This window comes from Centropristis striata, chromosome 14, assembly GCF_030273125.1.
Source record: "Centropristis striata isolate RG_2023a ecotype Rhode Island chromosome 14, C.striata_1.0, whole genome shotgun sequence".
NCBI lineage: Eukaryota > Metazoa > Chordata > Actinopteri > Perciformes > Serranidae > Centropristis > Centropristis striata.
In genome coordinates, this window is record NC_081530.1 from 28,573,455 (window position 1) to 28,592,109 (window position 18,655).

Consider the following 18,655-nt stretch of genomic DNA (forward strand, 5'->3'; position numbering starts at 1 on the left):
ATTTTACTGTAGTAGCTGGTCAGGGTGGAAGTCATTTTGAGCTCATAACTGATGATACATTTTTTTTATTGCAGATTCATCCATTGATTATTTCTACAATAATTGATTGATTGATTGATTGATTGATTGATTGATTGATTGATTGATTGATTGATTGATTGATTGATTGATTGATTGATTGATTGATTGATTGATTGATTGGGCTGTAAAAAATAGTGAAAATAGGGAGGAATACTGTCAAAAGAACCCAAACTGGCCCCTTTACAGTGGTTGTTTTGTACAACTAACAGTACAAATCCAAAATATTTAAACAACAACAACAACAACAACAACAACAACAACAACTGCATTAAAGTAATTAAAAGGAAATTAGAAAATATTTGCACTTGAGAAGTGGGAACCGAGAAATGTTTTATATTTCTATGTATGAAAAAGTAATTCGTTTGACCATACATTGGCTACATTTTTGCAGTTAAAATTTTCACATTTTCTGTGCAAAAAAATCTTTAATTTGTAACGTTTCTGGTAGCTAAAGCCGTCAGATAAATGTCATGAAGTAAAAAGTACAATATTTCCCTCTCAAATATAATGGAGTAGAAGTAGAAAGCTGCATGAAAAGAAAAGACTAATATAAGTACCTTAAAATTGTACTTAGCACTATGAAAGAGCACATTACAGTACTGTTCTTAAGAACAATTTTGAGGTACTTTGAGTATTTCCATTTTTAGCTACATTTTGAGGCAAATGTACTTTTTGGTGGACATTATTTTAATAACTTTAGTTTATTTTATGGATTAAGTTAAATACCAAATATATTAGAACTAAAACTTATTTATCCATAAGTGAAATTCTTTAGCTACCAGTTAGTATATTCAGAAAAAAAACACACTTATAGCAGGTGCAACATTAAAGTAACAAACATTATTAGTCAGTAATATACTTTATTCTAAAACAGGCCATTCTGAGTACTTTTACTTAATCCACTTAAAGTATATTTAGATAATATTTACTTAAGGAACAGTTTAAATTGCAGGATTTTGACTAAGTTTTGCATATAAATTAATTTGTATTTTATTTTATTTTACTCTGTAGATATTTTTAATGTTATATCAATGGTGCAAATATTTGTTGGTCGGTCTGTTGGTGTAAAGACTCCTGGCATAGAACAACCTCAGTGAATACAGCTGGATTAATGACATATTTCACATCTATATCTGACATGGACATTGAAATCTGCAAGACTAAAGTTGCAGCATACATATTTTTCAAGCATTCATTTCAGAGAAAGTAAGAATAAAGAGCAGAGGTTAATGGACTGAAAAGGTTTTATTTCAGAGAATCACATCGTAGGTGGAATAGAAATGTGAGGTATTTCAGATTTTGAACACATACTGTACATTGGACAGCTAATGGAAAACAGGCAGTACAAAACACAGCACATATATATTTAAAGTCCTGCTCTTGACAAAAAGTTGAAAAGTAACCTTTTAAAAACATATAGCCAGAGAAAGTATGAAAAGAAAATGTTAAGTCTTTCTGTACAGGTGTTCGGCAGAAGTGCCCCTTCAATGTAAACAGCAGCTGATGAGTCCCATTTTAGATGATAAATGCAAATATCATATCATATTCACTGTGCACAGTTTAAAAAAACATTTGCATGCACGTACAAAAATGACATATATACACCGTCAATCTGGACATGTTCAGCCAATGCCATACAAATTAATTTACACAGACACGTCTCCCCAGTGGAGAGGGCCAAAAAGTAAAGACATTAAATACATCAAATACAAAAGCGTACACATCAAGTAATACGAAATAGTTTCACAAGTATAATATAAGTGTATACATGTTGCTTTAGAAAAAAAATCCAAAATGGAGAAGGATATCGGCATGTAAACTAGATTGTCACGCCACAAACGCCGCCACAGGACACAGCTGGGTTTCCTGCCATGTTTCAGCCATTTGATAAATACTGAGTAATTCCTCAAACATTCCGCTTTAAATAACCACCCCAGTAGAGGAGATTACACGAGGCTTGTGCTAAAGTAGACAAAGAAACATTCTCCTCTCCAACTGGCTCAGCAGAAGATACCTGATTAATAGTTGGAATAGCGAGCCCCAGTGCTCCCAGTTGTTGCATTCAGAATAGCGGGAGTGCCATTCCAAACAGCCCGCCAATAGCTGTGTTGGTGGGCAAACTGTAACCCTTTCCACACCAGCTCGGAAACAAAAGTTTCCACTTAAGCCTTTGGTATGAACAGGTTACAAACATGGGTCTAAACCCTTGTATTTTTTTTTAAGAATTGACATACAGAGATACTCAAAGAGAGGAGAGAAAGTCTTTCAAGCCCCCCTTCTTGCTGCCCGGGCTGTCCTCTCGCATGAGGATCTTGCTGAGACGCTGGACGACCCAATTTTTAGCTTTGGGGGGGGGCTTGGAGGAAGATGGGCTCGACCCTGAAGTGTTGGAGGAGGTGGAGGACCTGAAGGGGCAAAGTTGGGAAAGGAGGAGACAGAGAGAGATGGATGAATATGCAGTAATTTGAGATTTTGTTGGGAGGCAGAACATTTTAAAAGTGTGCTATCAAGAAGTGTACGGTCCGTGAAGCATGGATACCAGCACGTAGCACTTATAAGAATTCAAACGCTGACATAACATCCTCTCGGATGTCTGTGACAAGTTTAGTCGAGGGAGGTTATATCTTACATTTTAGCTGAGGGGATATTAATACCAGCCACCTTAAAATAACTTACCTAGGTGCATGAGCAGGTGTCTTGTCCTTCCCAGGAGTCTTGGGGGTTGTCATGTTGGCTCTGTGGGCTGACTGTGGGGTCTTGTGTTTCCCGGCGCTCCCCGGTGTGCTGTGGGTCTTGCCGAAGGTAGCTATAAACTCCCTGTTCATTCCTTTATGTCTGGATGTCTTACTGCAAGTGTGGCAGGTGGCCATCTGGGATAGAGAGGCGAAAGGAACATATTCATTAATATTTCATGGCCTGCATCTATATTCCTCTCATACATAATGAGGTTTTGAGGTGAAGGCATGCAAGGTATCCTCCCCTGGGGATATTTTGCAACAAAAAGAACCTGCGGGTTCTCTAAAAGGTCCTTGAAACTCCTGATGTATAACACCCAATCTGTCTACCGGCTAATGTAAACCTGAATTAGGGAGGGTGAAGCTTTTGACATTTCAGTTATTATTTTCCATCAAACAGAGTATAGCCACAGATGTCTGAGTTTCTCTGGGACACACAGGAGTTTGTTGTGACTCAGTCAGGACATCGATTGCAGTGACAGAATGCCTCCAGGGACACGGGGAGCAGGAGTAGCCGCGGTGGTGGCAGGCAAGGGGGGCTGTAATGAGAGGTGCTCACATGCACTGGGTGACACCAGCCAGCCCAGAGCCTCACAGACACCAGACACATCTAATGACGTCTCACAGCGGAGGGGAAGTTCACAAAGGGGTCCGGGAAGCAAATTCATGACAGTGTGTGACAGTGATTCACTTAACAGCTGAGGATCTTCCTATTAGCCCTTCAAACATCCCCTAGATTACTGTACCCTTCGATGTTTGTGCAGACATGAAAATAACCGCATTAGTTAAAGCAGGAAGGGAAACATTGACTTAGCCTATGAGAGGGGAAGGTGGGGCTGTTGCCATGCAGTGCAGCAGCGTATGGGCACCCTACATACATCCATTCTCATTCAATCTCTATAAACAAATACTGTCGACTTTACTGTCCCATACATGACAAATTCTGAATTCCTGACACAGATTACACAAGAGCCTATATTAGGCAGACACTGAGAGTTACGAGACCCAGCTGCTGGCTCATAAGATCCACATGATTCAAGACAACAATTGGCAACTGCTGACTATGACTGTCCTATGTCCCAGTGAAAAGATGTAGTGCATGTGTGAGTGGAACAAGATAAGGAGCCGGCTGTCACGAGGTTAATGACGGACATTAGATGAAAAATTAGCAGCTAGGTTAACAGCCACAATCGGTCTTTTGCAATTTAAACACTTGGCTGATGCTTTTATACAGTATTCACAAGAAAGACACCACTATAAGATGATGACATACTTAGCACATCAGGAAATGTACTTAGTTACAATCCACCACTGAATATGACAGAGCACATAGTCCAGTACTTTTCTTAAGAACAATTTGAAGGTACTTTAGTTGAATATTTCCATTTTTAGCTACATTTTGAGGCAAATATTGTATTTTGTGCTGCACTACATTATTTTTCGATAACTTTAGTTTCTAGTTATTTTACAGATTTAGTTAAATAATGCATCACCAAATATATTAAAACCAAAACTTTATTTACCCATTAGTGGAATTCTTTAGCTGCCAGTTAGTATATACAGAAAAAAGCACACTTATAGCAGGTGCAACATTAGAGTAATGTACATTATTATGCAGTAATATAAATTATTCTTAAATGAGCCATTCCGGGTACTTTTACTTTATGCACTTTAAGTACATTTAGATGCTTATTTACTTAAGTAACACCTTGAATGCAGGACTTTGACTAACTAACTAACAGAATATGTTTAAAGTGAGGTAGTGCTGCTTTTTCTAAATTAAATTCTTTCACCTCTGCATTCCTGCTTTGCGCGGCCATTTCTTACAGCCTTTAAATCACTTAGTTTTACATATAAACGATAATGAAACTCTTGACAGACAGTTATACTTCACTATTTTAAAAAATTGTGTGAAATTTTGCGGCTGTAACAAAGAAATTTCCCCACTGTGGGATTAATAAAGTCTAATCTAATCTAATATCACTCTAGATAAGAAAGTACAAGAGTTAACTGCTTTTTAGTGTCGATTGAGGACTCTTCTTCAAATATTTCTCCCAACCTTCAACACCTTAAATCCCATTAATGACACGAGCCATCCAGAGTTACACAAACTGGTCAGAACAGACCACCACTGCAGAGGTCAGCAAGTCTGAGCCGAGCTGCTGACAGTCCTGAATGCTGAGGAGGTGGAAAACTCACCGACACGAAGGTAGCCATTTCAGATTCTGACAGGTGTCTGTTGGAGGGCGACGGAGAGTTGGGTTTCGATGCACCAGGAGTACAGAGTTCCTCTTTCTTTCTACGTGAGAAGTGTTTACAACGTGAGCCTGTATGTCCAGCTTTTTATACAGACCGGCTCAGCAGCTGACCCACCCATCTCTGCACAGGGGTGTGGCTCAAAGGAGGGCCGGCCAACGCACTGTCAACAGGGTGGTCTGCTCTGTGGGACAGCCAGCACTCTGCTGCTGCTTCGTCAGTGGTGACGCTTCAACACACACTGGACTCATATAGAAACATGACTGTTTGCAAACAAACCTTACAGGATAAAAGGTCAGACTTTATCGAAGCAGCTTCAAACATAGGAAGGTATGGCTGGAAGATAATGTTGGAATTTAGAAAGAAAAAACAAATTTTCCTATGCAGAGGATAATATGATATTGTCTCTGTATGCAAAATCATGTGATAAATGATTCCTATTGTACACAAAATGTACAAAGAGGATATTATTAATGGTGCAGCATGCAAACAAAAGATAATATTAAAAGCTGTGAGAAAATTGTCATCATGATGACAAATGACTGCTGGTGATAGTGTTGATTTACAGGTAGAGCTGCAATGATTCATCAGTTAGTTGTCAATTATTTCATTCAATTTTGATAATTCATTAATATGAAAGTTCTGATTCCAGCTTCTTAAATGTGATTATTTTCTGGTTTCTTTTCTCCTATAGGACAGTAAATTGAATATCTTTGAGTTATGGGCAAAACAAAACATTGGAGAACATCATCTTGGACTTTAGGAAACACTGATTGACATTTTTTAACCATTTTCTGACATTTTATAGACCAAACATTGAATCAATTATTATATAAATAATTGAAAAAGGGAAAAAACAAAAACACAAGCACTATTTGCAATCTCCTTATACACTGCCTGATAGCACCTACATCCTACTGGACTCAAACTTAACCCAGGGCACTTACACATGTGTTGTCTTTTGACTTGATCTTTGCTTGTGTTGTACAACCTCTCAAATGTATATTGATCTGGGTAAAAGCATCTGCTAAAAGACATTATGGAATTGTAGGAAATTATTGTTCCTTGCAGCCTTACTGCCAGTATATTTGAAATATTTTGTTCATGTTGTAAAGGTGAAGCTGAATATAAAAGTCATCACAAATACAGGCCAGTATGATGTAGCTCTCAATACCACCTATACAGGAGTTTCAGCAAAACAACAGTATGGATCATTAAAAAGCACTTTTTGTAACATAATTTGTGTTCCACAATCTAAACATCAAAGCATTTACTCTACACTGCAAAAAAGCTAACTTGTATTTTTTGGCCTAAAACAGTGATTTCAGTTGGTAAAACTTGGAAATATAAATTATTGACATTTAGGGCAATAATGTAAGTTAGCACAACAAAGGAAGCCAGTTGTCTGCTCAAAAACAAGTTGGTGAGTTGTTGTTGCTTATATCTTTAAGTTGGGGTTCACAACAAGGGACAATAGTTCTGCTAACTCTTATTTCTTTGTTGTGAAATGCGGGAAATCGGTGAAATTCGGTCATTAGCGAAAGCTAGCGGCTAACTGATGCTAGCGGCTAACCGATGCTAGCGGCTAACTGATGCTAGCGGCTAACCGATGCTAGCGGCGCTGCTTGTTACAGCTACAAGAGTAGCCATTAGCGTATCAATGCTAACTCAAAATTGTGGTCGCAACATTAGCTCACATCTAATAGCGGCGTTACAATGTCAATTCAGCACATTGCAGAAGTAAGGATTAAAAGTTATTACAATGTAAAATTATAAGTTAGTACAACTTACAGTTGAGTTGACATAAATCTGAATTCAGACTTGAGCAAACTCAAAAACAAAACTTAAAATATTTAGTTAAATTGTCCAACTTAAAATTTTATTTAAGTTTGTTGCTTTGAAATTTTGAGTTCACCCAACTTTTCTTTTCTTTTCTTTTTGCACTGTATGAATAACATGAATATTTTCTGTCTCCTGTATTGTTTCAGACTTATTGTGATCATACAAGTGGTTAAAAAAGTTCTCTTTCACTCCTAAATAGGCGACCCTGTATTTCAGCAGCTGAAGCTTCACATTAAACAGTAAAACGCCTTTAAATCAAACTGATTATCTCCCTGAAGTTGAAATAACTGGCACACTTCTAAACTTAGCAAAGCTCAAACCAAATGTGATAACAATCATCCTATAAAAAATAAGTCGTAATAACTCAGCTCTGTTGATGGTGCAGATAAAGCTGGAGCAGCTGTTTTTAATCCACTGAGGATGAATTTAGCTGGAGATCATAAAGCTGTTCTAACTTATCATTCAGGAGCACACTGTCTGCAGGCTCGTCTACACTCTTGATAACAATGATGATGATGTCTTCAGTGGAGGTTTCTGGGTTCACACATATAAGAGGAAATATCTACTTTGCTGCATCATCGAGTTTCTTATGCTTTCAGGATGTTCCAGCACTTACCTGGAGGATTAGTGAAGAATTAATACAACACGGTTCAATTACAGATAGAATAACATTTGGAAGTCGCAATCAGCTGGGGGAAAAGTTAATATTGTCATTTCTTTCATTGTGAAAATCTGAAACTGAGTCCCTGCATAGAACAACTTGAAGTTCAGAAATATTATTGCAGCCTGACAAAACTGACAAAAGTAATAATAATAATAATAATAATAATACTAATATATATAACATAAATTATAAAAATTACTTCAAATGTGATGGATAAATACTTACACATCTTGAGTAACTTTAAAAAAAAAAAGAAAAGAAAAAAAAATCAATGCAAGATGATTCCCAAGCTGCATTGAAATGAATGGAAACTCGTGACTCCAATGAAGAAACTTCAAACAATAATATGCTTTGGAAGTTTACTATTATTGTGGAAAGTAAAATGTATAGGTTACAAACTCAAATGCATGACTTGCGACATTAAACTTCTCAACACTGGAGTTTTTGTTTTAGAAAAGCTGACACCTGCCTCTTGCTCACATTTCATTTTTTAGCAGAGTCAGCAAAAAACAATGGGATACAGAACCACTAAATTCAAAGTTACATGCAAGTAATTTGCAAAACTGCACAGTGGAAGTGGAAAAAAAATACCTGCACTGAAAAGCGACATTTGTCATGCAAGCACATTTTTTGCACATGTATCATTCAATCAATTTTACCTTATCTTGTTTACATCTATCTATCTGTCCATCGCAACATATTTTAAAGTGTTATGATGAGCATTCTGATTATAACGTGCGCCTTTCACTTTATCACTACCGCCTGTCATATCCTGCTGCAATTATCCAATTTCCTGCTGTTGATCATTAAAGTTTCACCTAATGAATCGCAACAGGAACTTGTTTCGACTACTCAAACAAAAAACAGTCATAAATTGTGCTGTAGCCACGAGTGTAACGCATACTGTAGGTGATATGGGTTGTGGACAATTCAGACTGATGTCAAGGGGGAAAAAAAATATGTTGGCTCACAGTGAAGGGGCTCAAACGCAGACAGACAGCTGGCTGCAGAGGGATGTTTACAACTAGAGTGACCTGCTGCTGTTTATCCTCATGTCCTCTAGTTACCACCTTTGGCCTCGCTATCATCAGCTGCAGCACTGGTACAGCATGCTCTAAGAAAAGAAACCAGTGAAGGTGTGTGTGTACAGTAGATTGTATAAATTATATGTTGATTGTAATTCAATGATTGTAAATATTGCTTTCTTTTATTGTTATTAGTTTTTCTTTTCTTTTAAAATGAATAACAGAATTATAATAATTTATTGTAAATATTGCTTTCCTTATCTTGTTATCTTTTTTTCTGATGCTTGCTTTGGCAATATACACTTTGTTACGTCATGCCAATAAAGCCAATTGAATTGAATTGAATTGAATTGAATTGAATTGAATTGAATTGAATTGAATTGAATTGAATTGAATTGAATTGAATTGAATTGAATTGAATTGAATTGAATTGAATTGAAATGAATTGAATTGAATTGAATTGGAAATATATATATATACATTGTTACGTCATGCCAATAAAGCCAATTGAATTGAATTGAATTGAATTGAATTGGAAAAAAAAAGTGTGTGTGCACAAGAAAAGCAGTGGAGAGACTCAATAATACGAAGGTGCCACTCCAAAACAACGACAGTATGGCGGCTGTAGAGTGATGAAATCCCACCCATCACGTGTACTCGTCTAATTGCAGCTAAGCCTCAGACATGTAGTGTATGCACTTGGAAGGACACACGTGACTCGCTGCCACAGAGAGATTTGATTTCTTCTCTGTTGATCCTGCGAGCAGACAGCAGACAGTCCAGCATATGGTCAAAGCATCATGTTGGCGCTTCAGGCTAAGAAGAGAAACAATAAACACCTATACACAGCTGGGCGAATATTAAGGACAATGTTTTTTGTTGTTGCAGAAAGTTACATTTCTGCTTCTGAAAATCTAGGTTCACCATATGGTCACAGGAAGAAAGCACGGCTCGAATATTAAAATTAAATCCACCATACAGGACACATCCAACCCTCTAGCCTCTAAATATACTGAGACTGCACTGTAGCTTTTCACACTGCACCAACCTTGACATTTCCTCCCATCCAAACAAAAAGAAGAGCCCTTTGGTGTGTGCTATACACCTTATGCATGCTTGTTTTTAACATGAACTGACAGCCACAGTCACACATACACTTAACCTTTATGCCTTACACACATATCACAGCTATTTAGCTCTGGAAAATAATTCACGGTGCATGAAATATCAGTGCTGTTTAGCCTTTATATCATATATAAGTGTGCAATCATAATGACCCCACTAAGAGCACTTAAATAGCCATTATGAAGAATAATAATAAACTAATGTGCTTATTCCCATGGTGTCTGTCCAGTGAAGGGTTTGAAGGCAGTCAGAGATTCAATGCCAGCATGCTGACAACACATTAATCTATGAGCTTTGACCTGAGACAAGCATTCTGTGTAAGTTTACATCAATATATAGGAATAAAAGTGTGTTTAAATGAGCAAAACACTCAAAACATAACAGCTCTCTATGAGCTTTTGCAGCTTTGTGTCATGCAACTGAAGCTGTGTCCAGTTGTAACCTGATATTGTGGCAAATGAGAAGTCAGGAGTCATGGGTTTAACACTTCTGAGGTTGTGTTGAGGATAAAGCTGAACCTAATCAACACAAAATTTATTGTGTCTGCTGACAGGGACCTGCTGTGTTTCCCCCTCACATATAGAGTAGCAATCAAAATTTTGGCCAAGCCTTCTCAATCAGTGGTTTTTCTGTAGTTTTATTATTTTTAACATTGTAGATTTATATTGAAGCCATCAGAACTATGATGGAACAAAGAAGAGGATCAGGGCCAGGTAGGAGAAAAAAAATAATGAGAGGAGGAAAAACAAAATCTGTTATGCACTTTGAGAAAAAAAAGTCGAAATTACGAGAATAAAGTCAACTTTTTTAGTTAAAGTAGACTGCAACTACAACCTGATTTTCCTCAATATGTTTAATATATGCCAAAAAAATTCACACAAATTACATAAAAGCAGAATTTCCCAAAACCATAGTTGTGGTAGCCTACTACCAAGACTATCAGCTACACCCTTAAATATTGTGGTTATTTTTCAGTTTATGACATTGATGAAAATCAGGCTGTAGCTCGCAGTAAATGTTCGGATAGACACGTTGTTTCTCCTCTGGCGACTTAGTGACACAAGAACAACCAATCTGTGAATATCTTTCCAACTTTACCAAACTTTATTCTCAACATTTCAACTTAAAAAAAAAAAAATAATATATATATATATATATATATATATATTATCCTCCTCTCATTTTTTTTTCTACATGGCCCCATTTCTCTTCTGTATGGAAAACAAATGGAATTATGTAGTAAAAAAGTGTTAAACAAACCAGCATAATGTTTTTTATTTTAGATTCTTAAAAGTAGCCACCTTATGCTTTGATGGTGGGTGCACCTGTTAACTGAAAACCATCCAGGCGAGCAGCTCATGAATCTGACGTGTGCCAGAAGTGTGCGAAGCTGTCATCAAAACAAGAGGTGGATACTTCGAAGTATTTAAAATATGAAACACAATCTGTTCTGTTTCACATTTTTTTGTTTACCACATACTTCTATATGTGTTCCATCAAAGTTTTGATGTCTTGTATATGAATATACAATTTTAAAAAATAATAAAAATAAAGAAAAACCATAGCATGAGAAGGTGAGTCCAAACTTTTGACTGGTACTGAATCTATACTTCTGCCGCCATGTGACATGAATGCTTATATCCTGGGATTACTCAAACATCTACTATTGATTCTGGGAATTAGAAGTAAAATTGCATGTGAAATTGTGACACACAAACACATACAGACCCACATAAATCAATTCAACAGATGGACCCTTCCTTCTATTAATAGCCCCTGCTCCATAAATACCTCCCTTCCTGCCTTTCTCTCTCTGCTGCTAGAGGTCAACATGGGTGTGATTAATTCGACCTAGGCAGAAGGACACCACCCAAGAGGGAAAGATGAGTAGAGTGGCAGATGAGCGGCAGAGTTTGGTGCCTTTAAGCGTCTTTGAATTGAATATAAACCTGACAAAAGTGCTGAATGCTCATTGCGTGACAGCCTTTTTAAAATGCCTGTGTGTGTGTGTGTGTGTGTGTGTGTGTGCACTCGAAAGCACAAATATGTGAGCGCACTGTGTGTGAAAGTCATTTGAGAGCACATCAATACAACACAATAAAGCCGAAAGCAGAAGAGCAGTTGGGGGATCAATACGAGGCAGGCTGTGATGTTGCAGGCAGCCACTTAGTCACACTGTCTGGAGGCAGGCTGCCCGGTAAATACGGAGACACTCGATCTGAATGCAGAGGTACTGCCATTTTTAAAAAAAAAACAACATAATATCAGTTTCTCGCCCCCTTTCTGTCTTTGTTGTTGGTGATAAAGGTCACATTTTATCCTGCATCACACCAACAGGTTTGCTTCAAAACAAACTAGAGCAACATTTTAAATGATTTATCCTAAAGTCAAGGAGGATTTATCCAGTTAGTCAGATATTAAATTATATTATTCATGATGCTTAAGCAATTCGCATATGAATGAATTAAATGTTGAATGAGCATCTGGAACCCAAAGAATCAGCGATAACTCACTGTGTTCCTTCAGATAAAACATAAAAAATGTTTTAAGATATACTGAGAACAAATGCTTCTTGATATTATCTGTGGAACTTTCTCCAGGGGACGCTGTGATGGTTTGTTTTAAATCTGGCTTAAAGGCCAAGTAGTGTATTTTGCATTTATGACATTTCAAAATGCGAAGTTTAATGTTTCCAGTGACAAAATCTTTACATCCTATTTATTATGAGCAGAGAGACCACAGAGACTTCGGGCCTGAAGGTGAAGCCTGTGCAAAAGTGCTTTAACTCTGCATTCTTTCTAATGGCCAACACAGGGCGACTCCCCGTGACTGTATAGAAGTTGGGGACACTTTGGAAAATGTAAAGAAAAACAAAAAACAGAATGCATTAAATTCAGAATTTGCTAAAGAAAAAAAGTTTGCCAGTTTAAGCATTAGATAGCTTGTCTTTGTACTGTGTTAAATTGAACGAAGTCATTTCATTCTGTTTATATAACATTTCTCACAACGTTCCAATTTTTTGGGAATCTGGGTTGCAGTGTGGGAGTAGAAATAAGGCTTGTGCACATGCACGCAGTTCCACAATGAGTGAGATTTATAAAACAGAAGCAGGTGTATGTTTGGCTTTACAAATCTGACAATAGTCACAAATAAATCATGCATATGCATGTCTTTGTCTTTTTGCATACACACACATGCATACTGATGACTCTACACATAGTTTTGGACCAGCTGTGCTTCAGGATGTAGCTTCTCTGAGTGTATTTTTTTTTGTTTTGCGACTGAGGAATAAAATTATACAGTGTAAGAGACAGATCTGGATTAGGGATTTCACTGTTTCCAATATAAAACTTGAGTGATGGTGCATGTGGCTTTCTAACAGACATGCAGTGAATGCCATTAAAGTGCATGTGTTCTGTCAGAATCGGTTGCAATGTGCTGGCGGATCAAAAACAGAACAGTGGCTGTTTCCAAACCTTGACACTCGTGCCAACTTACAGTTGAGCCCCCAGTGGGGATTGCCAAGCACCAGAGTAGGCTTTTAATAGTGGTGAGGAAATGAAGAGTGCAACAGAGGCTCTGAGGCTAATTGACAGATGACATGTTGTTATGAAGCAGCATCAAGTTCTCTATACACTGCAAAAAAGGCAACTTGTATTTGCTGGCCTAAAACAGTGATTTAATTTGGTAAAAATTGGAAATATAAATTACTAACATTTAGGGCAATAATGTAAGTTAGCACAACAAATGAAGCCAGTTGTCTGCTCAAAAACAAGTTGGTGAGTTGTTGTTACTTATATATTTAAGTTGGGGTTCAAAACAAGGGACAATAGTTCTGCTAACTCTTATTTCTTTGTTGTGAAATTCGGTCATTAGCGAAAGCTAGCGGCTAACTGATGCTAGCCGTGCTGCTTGTTACAGCTACAAGAGTAGCCATTAGCGTATCAATGCTAACTCAAAATTGTGGTCGCAACATTGACATTTCATAGCGGCGTTACAATCGTGCCAGAGAAATTCAGAGTTGAGCAAACTCAAAAACAAAACTTAAAATATTTAGTTGAATTGTCCAACTTAAAATTTTATCGAAGTTTGTTGCCTTGAAATTTTGAGTTCAGCCAACTTTTCTTTTTTTGCAGTGTATGGAGTTGATCCTGTAAGCTGGCCTTCAAACATGGTGACACTGATCCTATCCGTGCCAGCAAAACAAACCAACATGCATGCATTCTGGATATGTGTGTGTTTCACTATGCAGGTATTCATGTGTGTATGGGTCCTCCAAGGTTTCCTGAGGACGTCAGTCACAAACTCAGCTGGCACCGACTCGCCGTGACTGCTGCTACATGTGTGTTAACTTGCTTAAAATACTTCACTCCACACTAAATCCCTCCACACGTGAGGCATGAGTGAGTGTTTCCCTTCCCCAGCACGTCTCCTGTGTTTGTATCTAAAAAGCTCAGAGCCACAACCAGTGTTGCTGCGGCAGAATCCCTCCTGGCCTTTCTCTTCCCAAACACGTCCCCCTCTTGTCATCCTGTCACTCGCTGCCCGACCACGAGGTGTCAAAACCCTCCGTGGAGCTTTTCTTGTTCCTTGAGAGCAAACAAAGGCAAAGCAGCAGCCAGACATCTCTGAGTTCTGTTTCCTGTCATCTCCTTATGAGGCACATTTTCCAGCGACGTTACTCTGGTTAAGATAAATACGAAAGAAGGATGTGGTGAAGAAATGGCCAGGAATGGAAAGGGGGTAAGAAGATGACGATAATGAGAGGGGGCAGGGGTGGTCAGGTAGAAGTGTTGAGGTAAAACACAAGAGAAAAAGAAGGGAAGGGCAAACAGAAGAATAGGGGATGAGAGGCCAGTGAGGTCAAGAAGAAGTGGTGACATAAATTACAAAGAGAGGCTGAACTCTTGTCAGATGGAAGTGGTCCTTCTGGGAAAAGGGAAAGATTTTTCAACCACTTATGTTCTGTCACTTTGTTTTTTTTATGCCTGGCTCATGTTTTATTCTGAAAGCAAGTGTTGTTCTCAGCATAAAAAAGTGTTACTTTCAGAGTAAAACAAGTGTTGTTCTACAACAAGTGTTGTTTTACAACAGAATCGTGACTCATCATTGACTAAAAGTTGCATATCTTGGAAAAAAAAAAGAGTAATTCTTTGAGTGAACTACGAGGTAGAATCACTTTATATTGTTCTCGTAAGTAACTGTTGAGTTTAGGCCCAAGGCATAAATTCACTGCACAAAACAAAATTAATGTACATGGCCAAGAAAAGCCTGATCTGAATTTTTTTTTCTTGTAACAAACAACTCTGCTGGGGAGTATAAATCTGGGCTCAAGGAGGCAGAACAGAAAAACGGAGGAGGAGGGGGAGGAGAATGCGTTATCCTTCGCTCCATTTAGGGTCTCTGCTTCTCTTGTAGGGCTACAATCCAACTTATTTCCATATCCATTGCAAGATAACCTGCCCAGCATGCATAAACATACCTGATTTATAACACCTATAAGACGCAGCCTCACAGAGCTAGGAAGCATATCATGCACTGGCATCCACCCACAGGGCGACACATAAATACATCCTGAAGGGAGAGCTATATGGTGTGAAATGAAGGGGACTTACACCCTGGGGTACAAATAATGTGCACCATCCATGTGTATGATTGTGAATATGAATCTACTGGTCATGTGAATGCCTGTGTTTTTGTCAAGACAGGGACATGTGTCCCTCTGAACCCTGTCTGGCAGGTTTGAAAGGCATGTTTTTTTTTTAATCACCAAAATTACATTAAATATAATACCAAGAAAGTATAAAAACTGAAAATATATTTAGGTTTTCAAATTTCCTATGATCCTAGAATGAATCATATGTGACATCATAGGTCGTATCAGGTTTTCATCAGGCAAAATGACCAAATCTAAGATTAAAATTGTGATACTTCATTAAAATCACTTTATTTCTACATGTGTCATTTAAAATTTCATAAGAATAAATGAAAACTGTTTGCACTAGCCAGATCCTTTAAAAAAATTCTGCGATCTTCAGCACAACTGGGAAGCTGACTGAGACCAACAGTCAGGTGACAAAAAATCAGCAAATCATTGACTGAGCTGCAGGCTGTTTACACAGAGCAGAGGGAAGAGGACAAGAGAGGTTGGAAGTCAAGTTGGTAAACATGTAAACAGTTCAATATGTAAAACTTGTAGAGCAACATATTTATTTTCCAATATTGGTTAACACTTGTTGGCATTAGAAGGATGTTGCATGTATATATTGCATTTTTCACAATTTTTGTAAAATAAAATTCAACTTGTTTTTTTCTCTCTTTTTTTTTAATCATGATTGTGTTTTACGGCACCACAGACATTTTTATGTTGTTCCTTCTTTTCCCACGTTTGTGCTGTTTCCATAAAGGTGATAGACTTATGTATTGCAGTAAATAAAGAGGCCACAGTGAGTAAAATTGTGACAGAAGCAAAAATGCCTGAAACTGCTCGAGGTTGTAGAGCTGGAAAGATTTTATGAATGTAATTTAGCCTGGAGAAATCACTTAAACAAATATAAATATAAGATTAAAAAAAAAGCAGTCATAAAACCAGTTAGTGCTACAAAATGTTACACAACACCAATCATCCAGAGCAAGATCCGGGAATAGATCTGACTGAGAACATAAGCAAATATAGATTTCTGCGTCTGCAAACACTCTCACCTTGTTTTAAAAGTCTGTTTAAAGCTGCACGCGAGAAGCACCGTGTGACAATAAATTTATACGACAGCATGTTTTGATTATTCCTCCGATAAATCCTCCGCTTCTTCCTGTGGGTGTCACACGACTTACAGGAAGAAGAGCAGAATACACAGAGCAAATGGTCATAACACTCGACTCGGCCGACTGAAATAAAACAATAAAATGATGGAACACTAACAAAAAGCAAATTAAGGCTTCATGGTCACTGTGGCACATTATCTCACTCTGTCTGTGGACATTGTTTCCAAAATAAACAGCAGCATCTTCTGAAAAGTGTAAAAAAACGCTTCTTCTATTCCATCTATTTATCCTGTTATCCTAACTACGCCTTGCTCCTATCTTTAAAGAGGAGACGAGTGGATGCTAATCTCATTATTCAGGCTCTCATGCTGAGCCCCTCTGTTCATCAGCATGGAGACAGGGAGGCAAAGACAGACAGCAGTCCACATTCCTCCTCTTATCTCTCCGCTCCACCACTCTGCATTTTAAGGGTATCGACTCGCTATCGCCCCTCTGCCAAGCACAGGTGTCTGCTGTCTCGCAAATGAGCCCCGACTTGTCGCCCCTTGAACCGCCGCTATATGACAGGGCGAGTGGCCATGAAAACAGAGGGTAAAAATACCTTGGAGGACACGCTTGCGGCGCATTGCTTTACGAGGAAGTCACGAGATGAACGAGCATCAACATTCCCCATCTGACCAAAACATTGTTCACAAAATGAGTGAGAGTAGAGGTAGTCACGGCTGAGGCCTTCACTGCAAAAAAAGAAAAGTTGGGTGAACTCAAAATTTCAAGGCAACAAACTTCGATAAAATTTTAAGTTGGACGATTAAACTAAATATTTTAAGTTTTGTTTTTGAGTTTGCTCAACTCTGAATTTCTCTGGCACGATTGTAACGCCGCTATGAAATGTCAGCTAATGTTGTGACCACAATTTTGAGTTAGCATTGATACGCTAATGGCTACTCTAGTAGCTGTAACAAGCAGCGCCGCTAGCGTCAGTTAGCCACTAGCGTCAGTTAGCCACTAGCGTCAGTTAGCCACTAGCGTCAGTTAGCCGCTAGCATCAGTTAGCCGCTAGCTTTCGCTAATGACCAAATTTCACATCAAAGAAATAAGAGTTAGCAGAACTATTGTCCCTTGTTTTGAACCCCAACATAAAGACATCAGTAACAACAACTCACCAACTTGTTTTTGAGCATACAACTGGCTTCCTTTGTTGTGCTAACTTACATTATTGCCCTAAATGTCAATAATTTATATTTCCAAGTTTTACCAAATTAAATCACTGTTTTAGGCAAAAAAAATACAAGTTGGCTTTTTTTGCAGTGTTCAGGGGACAACACAAAACATGGTTACGTTTGAGTAAAAGTGTGTGTGATGAGGTTCAAACCCCCTGTCCAGTCAGTATTACCTCCTCTTTAAGGGGCTTTTTTTTTTTCAGAGAATGGTGGTGTGATTAATAGTAACAGGTAATCCACTACTAATTGTCAAAATGAAAAGAAAAAAGTAAAAGTCACATGAAAAGAGTCAAAATGACAAAAAAAGTCTAAATCATGAAAAAAAGGCCAAAATGAGAAAAAAAAAGTTGGAGTCACTTGATAACAGTAAAAATCGCGTAAAAAGGTTGTAATCATGAAAAAAGGTAAAAATGACAAAAATGTTGAAATCACTTTTTCCAACCAACCAGCTAACTTGTTGGAAAACAGCGATATGACACTTGTAATTTCATTTAAAGTGACATATATCGCCTCCTGGAGAGGAGAAGCATCGCTGCACGCCCCTGTACAGTGCACAGCAGGACGGATACACATGTTGCTGAGGTCAGCTGCTTGAAATGTGATTTTGAAAAGTTTTGAAGGGTTTACACCGTCTACCAACAATTTAATTCTCTGTTTTGCACCATTTTCCTGGTCGTCTTTGCAAATGTTTAATTCATCTGCAAATTATTTTCGTTTAATTTCCTGCAAATGTTTAATTTCACAGTAATGTTTAAATATTTTAGCCTAGGTTTTAATGTAAATTCGTATTTATCATAGGTTATTTATAGGTTTTATTTTTATTTTATTATTTTATAGTTTATTTTTAATCTATGTATCGTGCATGTTCATTGTATGTTTGAATGCTGCTACTGGATGCTTGAATTTCCCTCTGGATAAATAAAGTCTCTAACAGGACTTTTCTCT

At 37.8% G+C, this 18,655-nt stretch overlaps 1 protein-coding gene across 1 annotated transcript in view; it reads right to left on the reverse strand.

The window, feature by feature from the left end:
• Positions 1 to 1,307: 1,307 nt before the first annotated feature.
• c14h18orf21 (chromosome 14 C18orf21 homolog) overlaps positions 1,308 to 18,655 on the reverse strand; it is a 33,253-nt gene continuing 15,905 nt past the window's right edge. Inside the window, exons 4-5 of the mRNA XM_059349161.1 lie at positions 2,758 to 2,951; positions 1,308 to 2,486 (exon numbers count right to left, since the gene is read on the reverse strand). Coding sequence (XP_059205144.1) covers positions 2,324 to 2,486; positions 2,758 to 2,951 — 357 coding nt within the window. The 3' untranslated portion in view covers positions 1,308 to 2,323. The remainder of the gene's footprint in view (positions 2,487 to 2,757; positions 2,952 to 18,655) is intronic.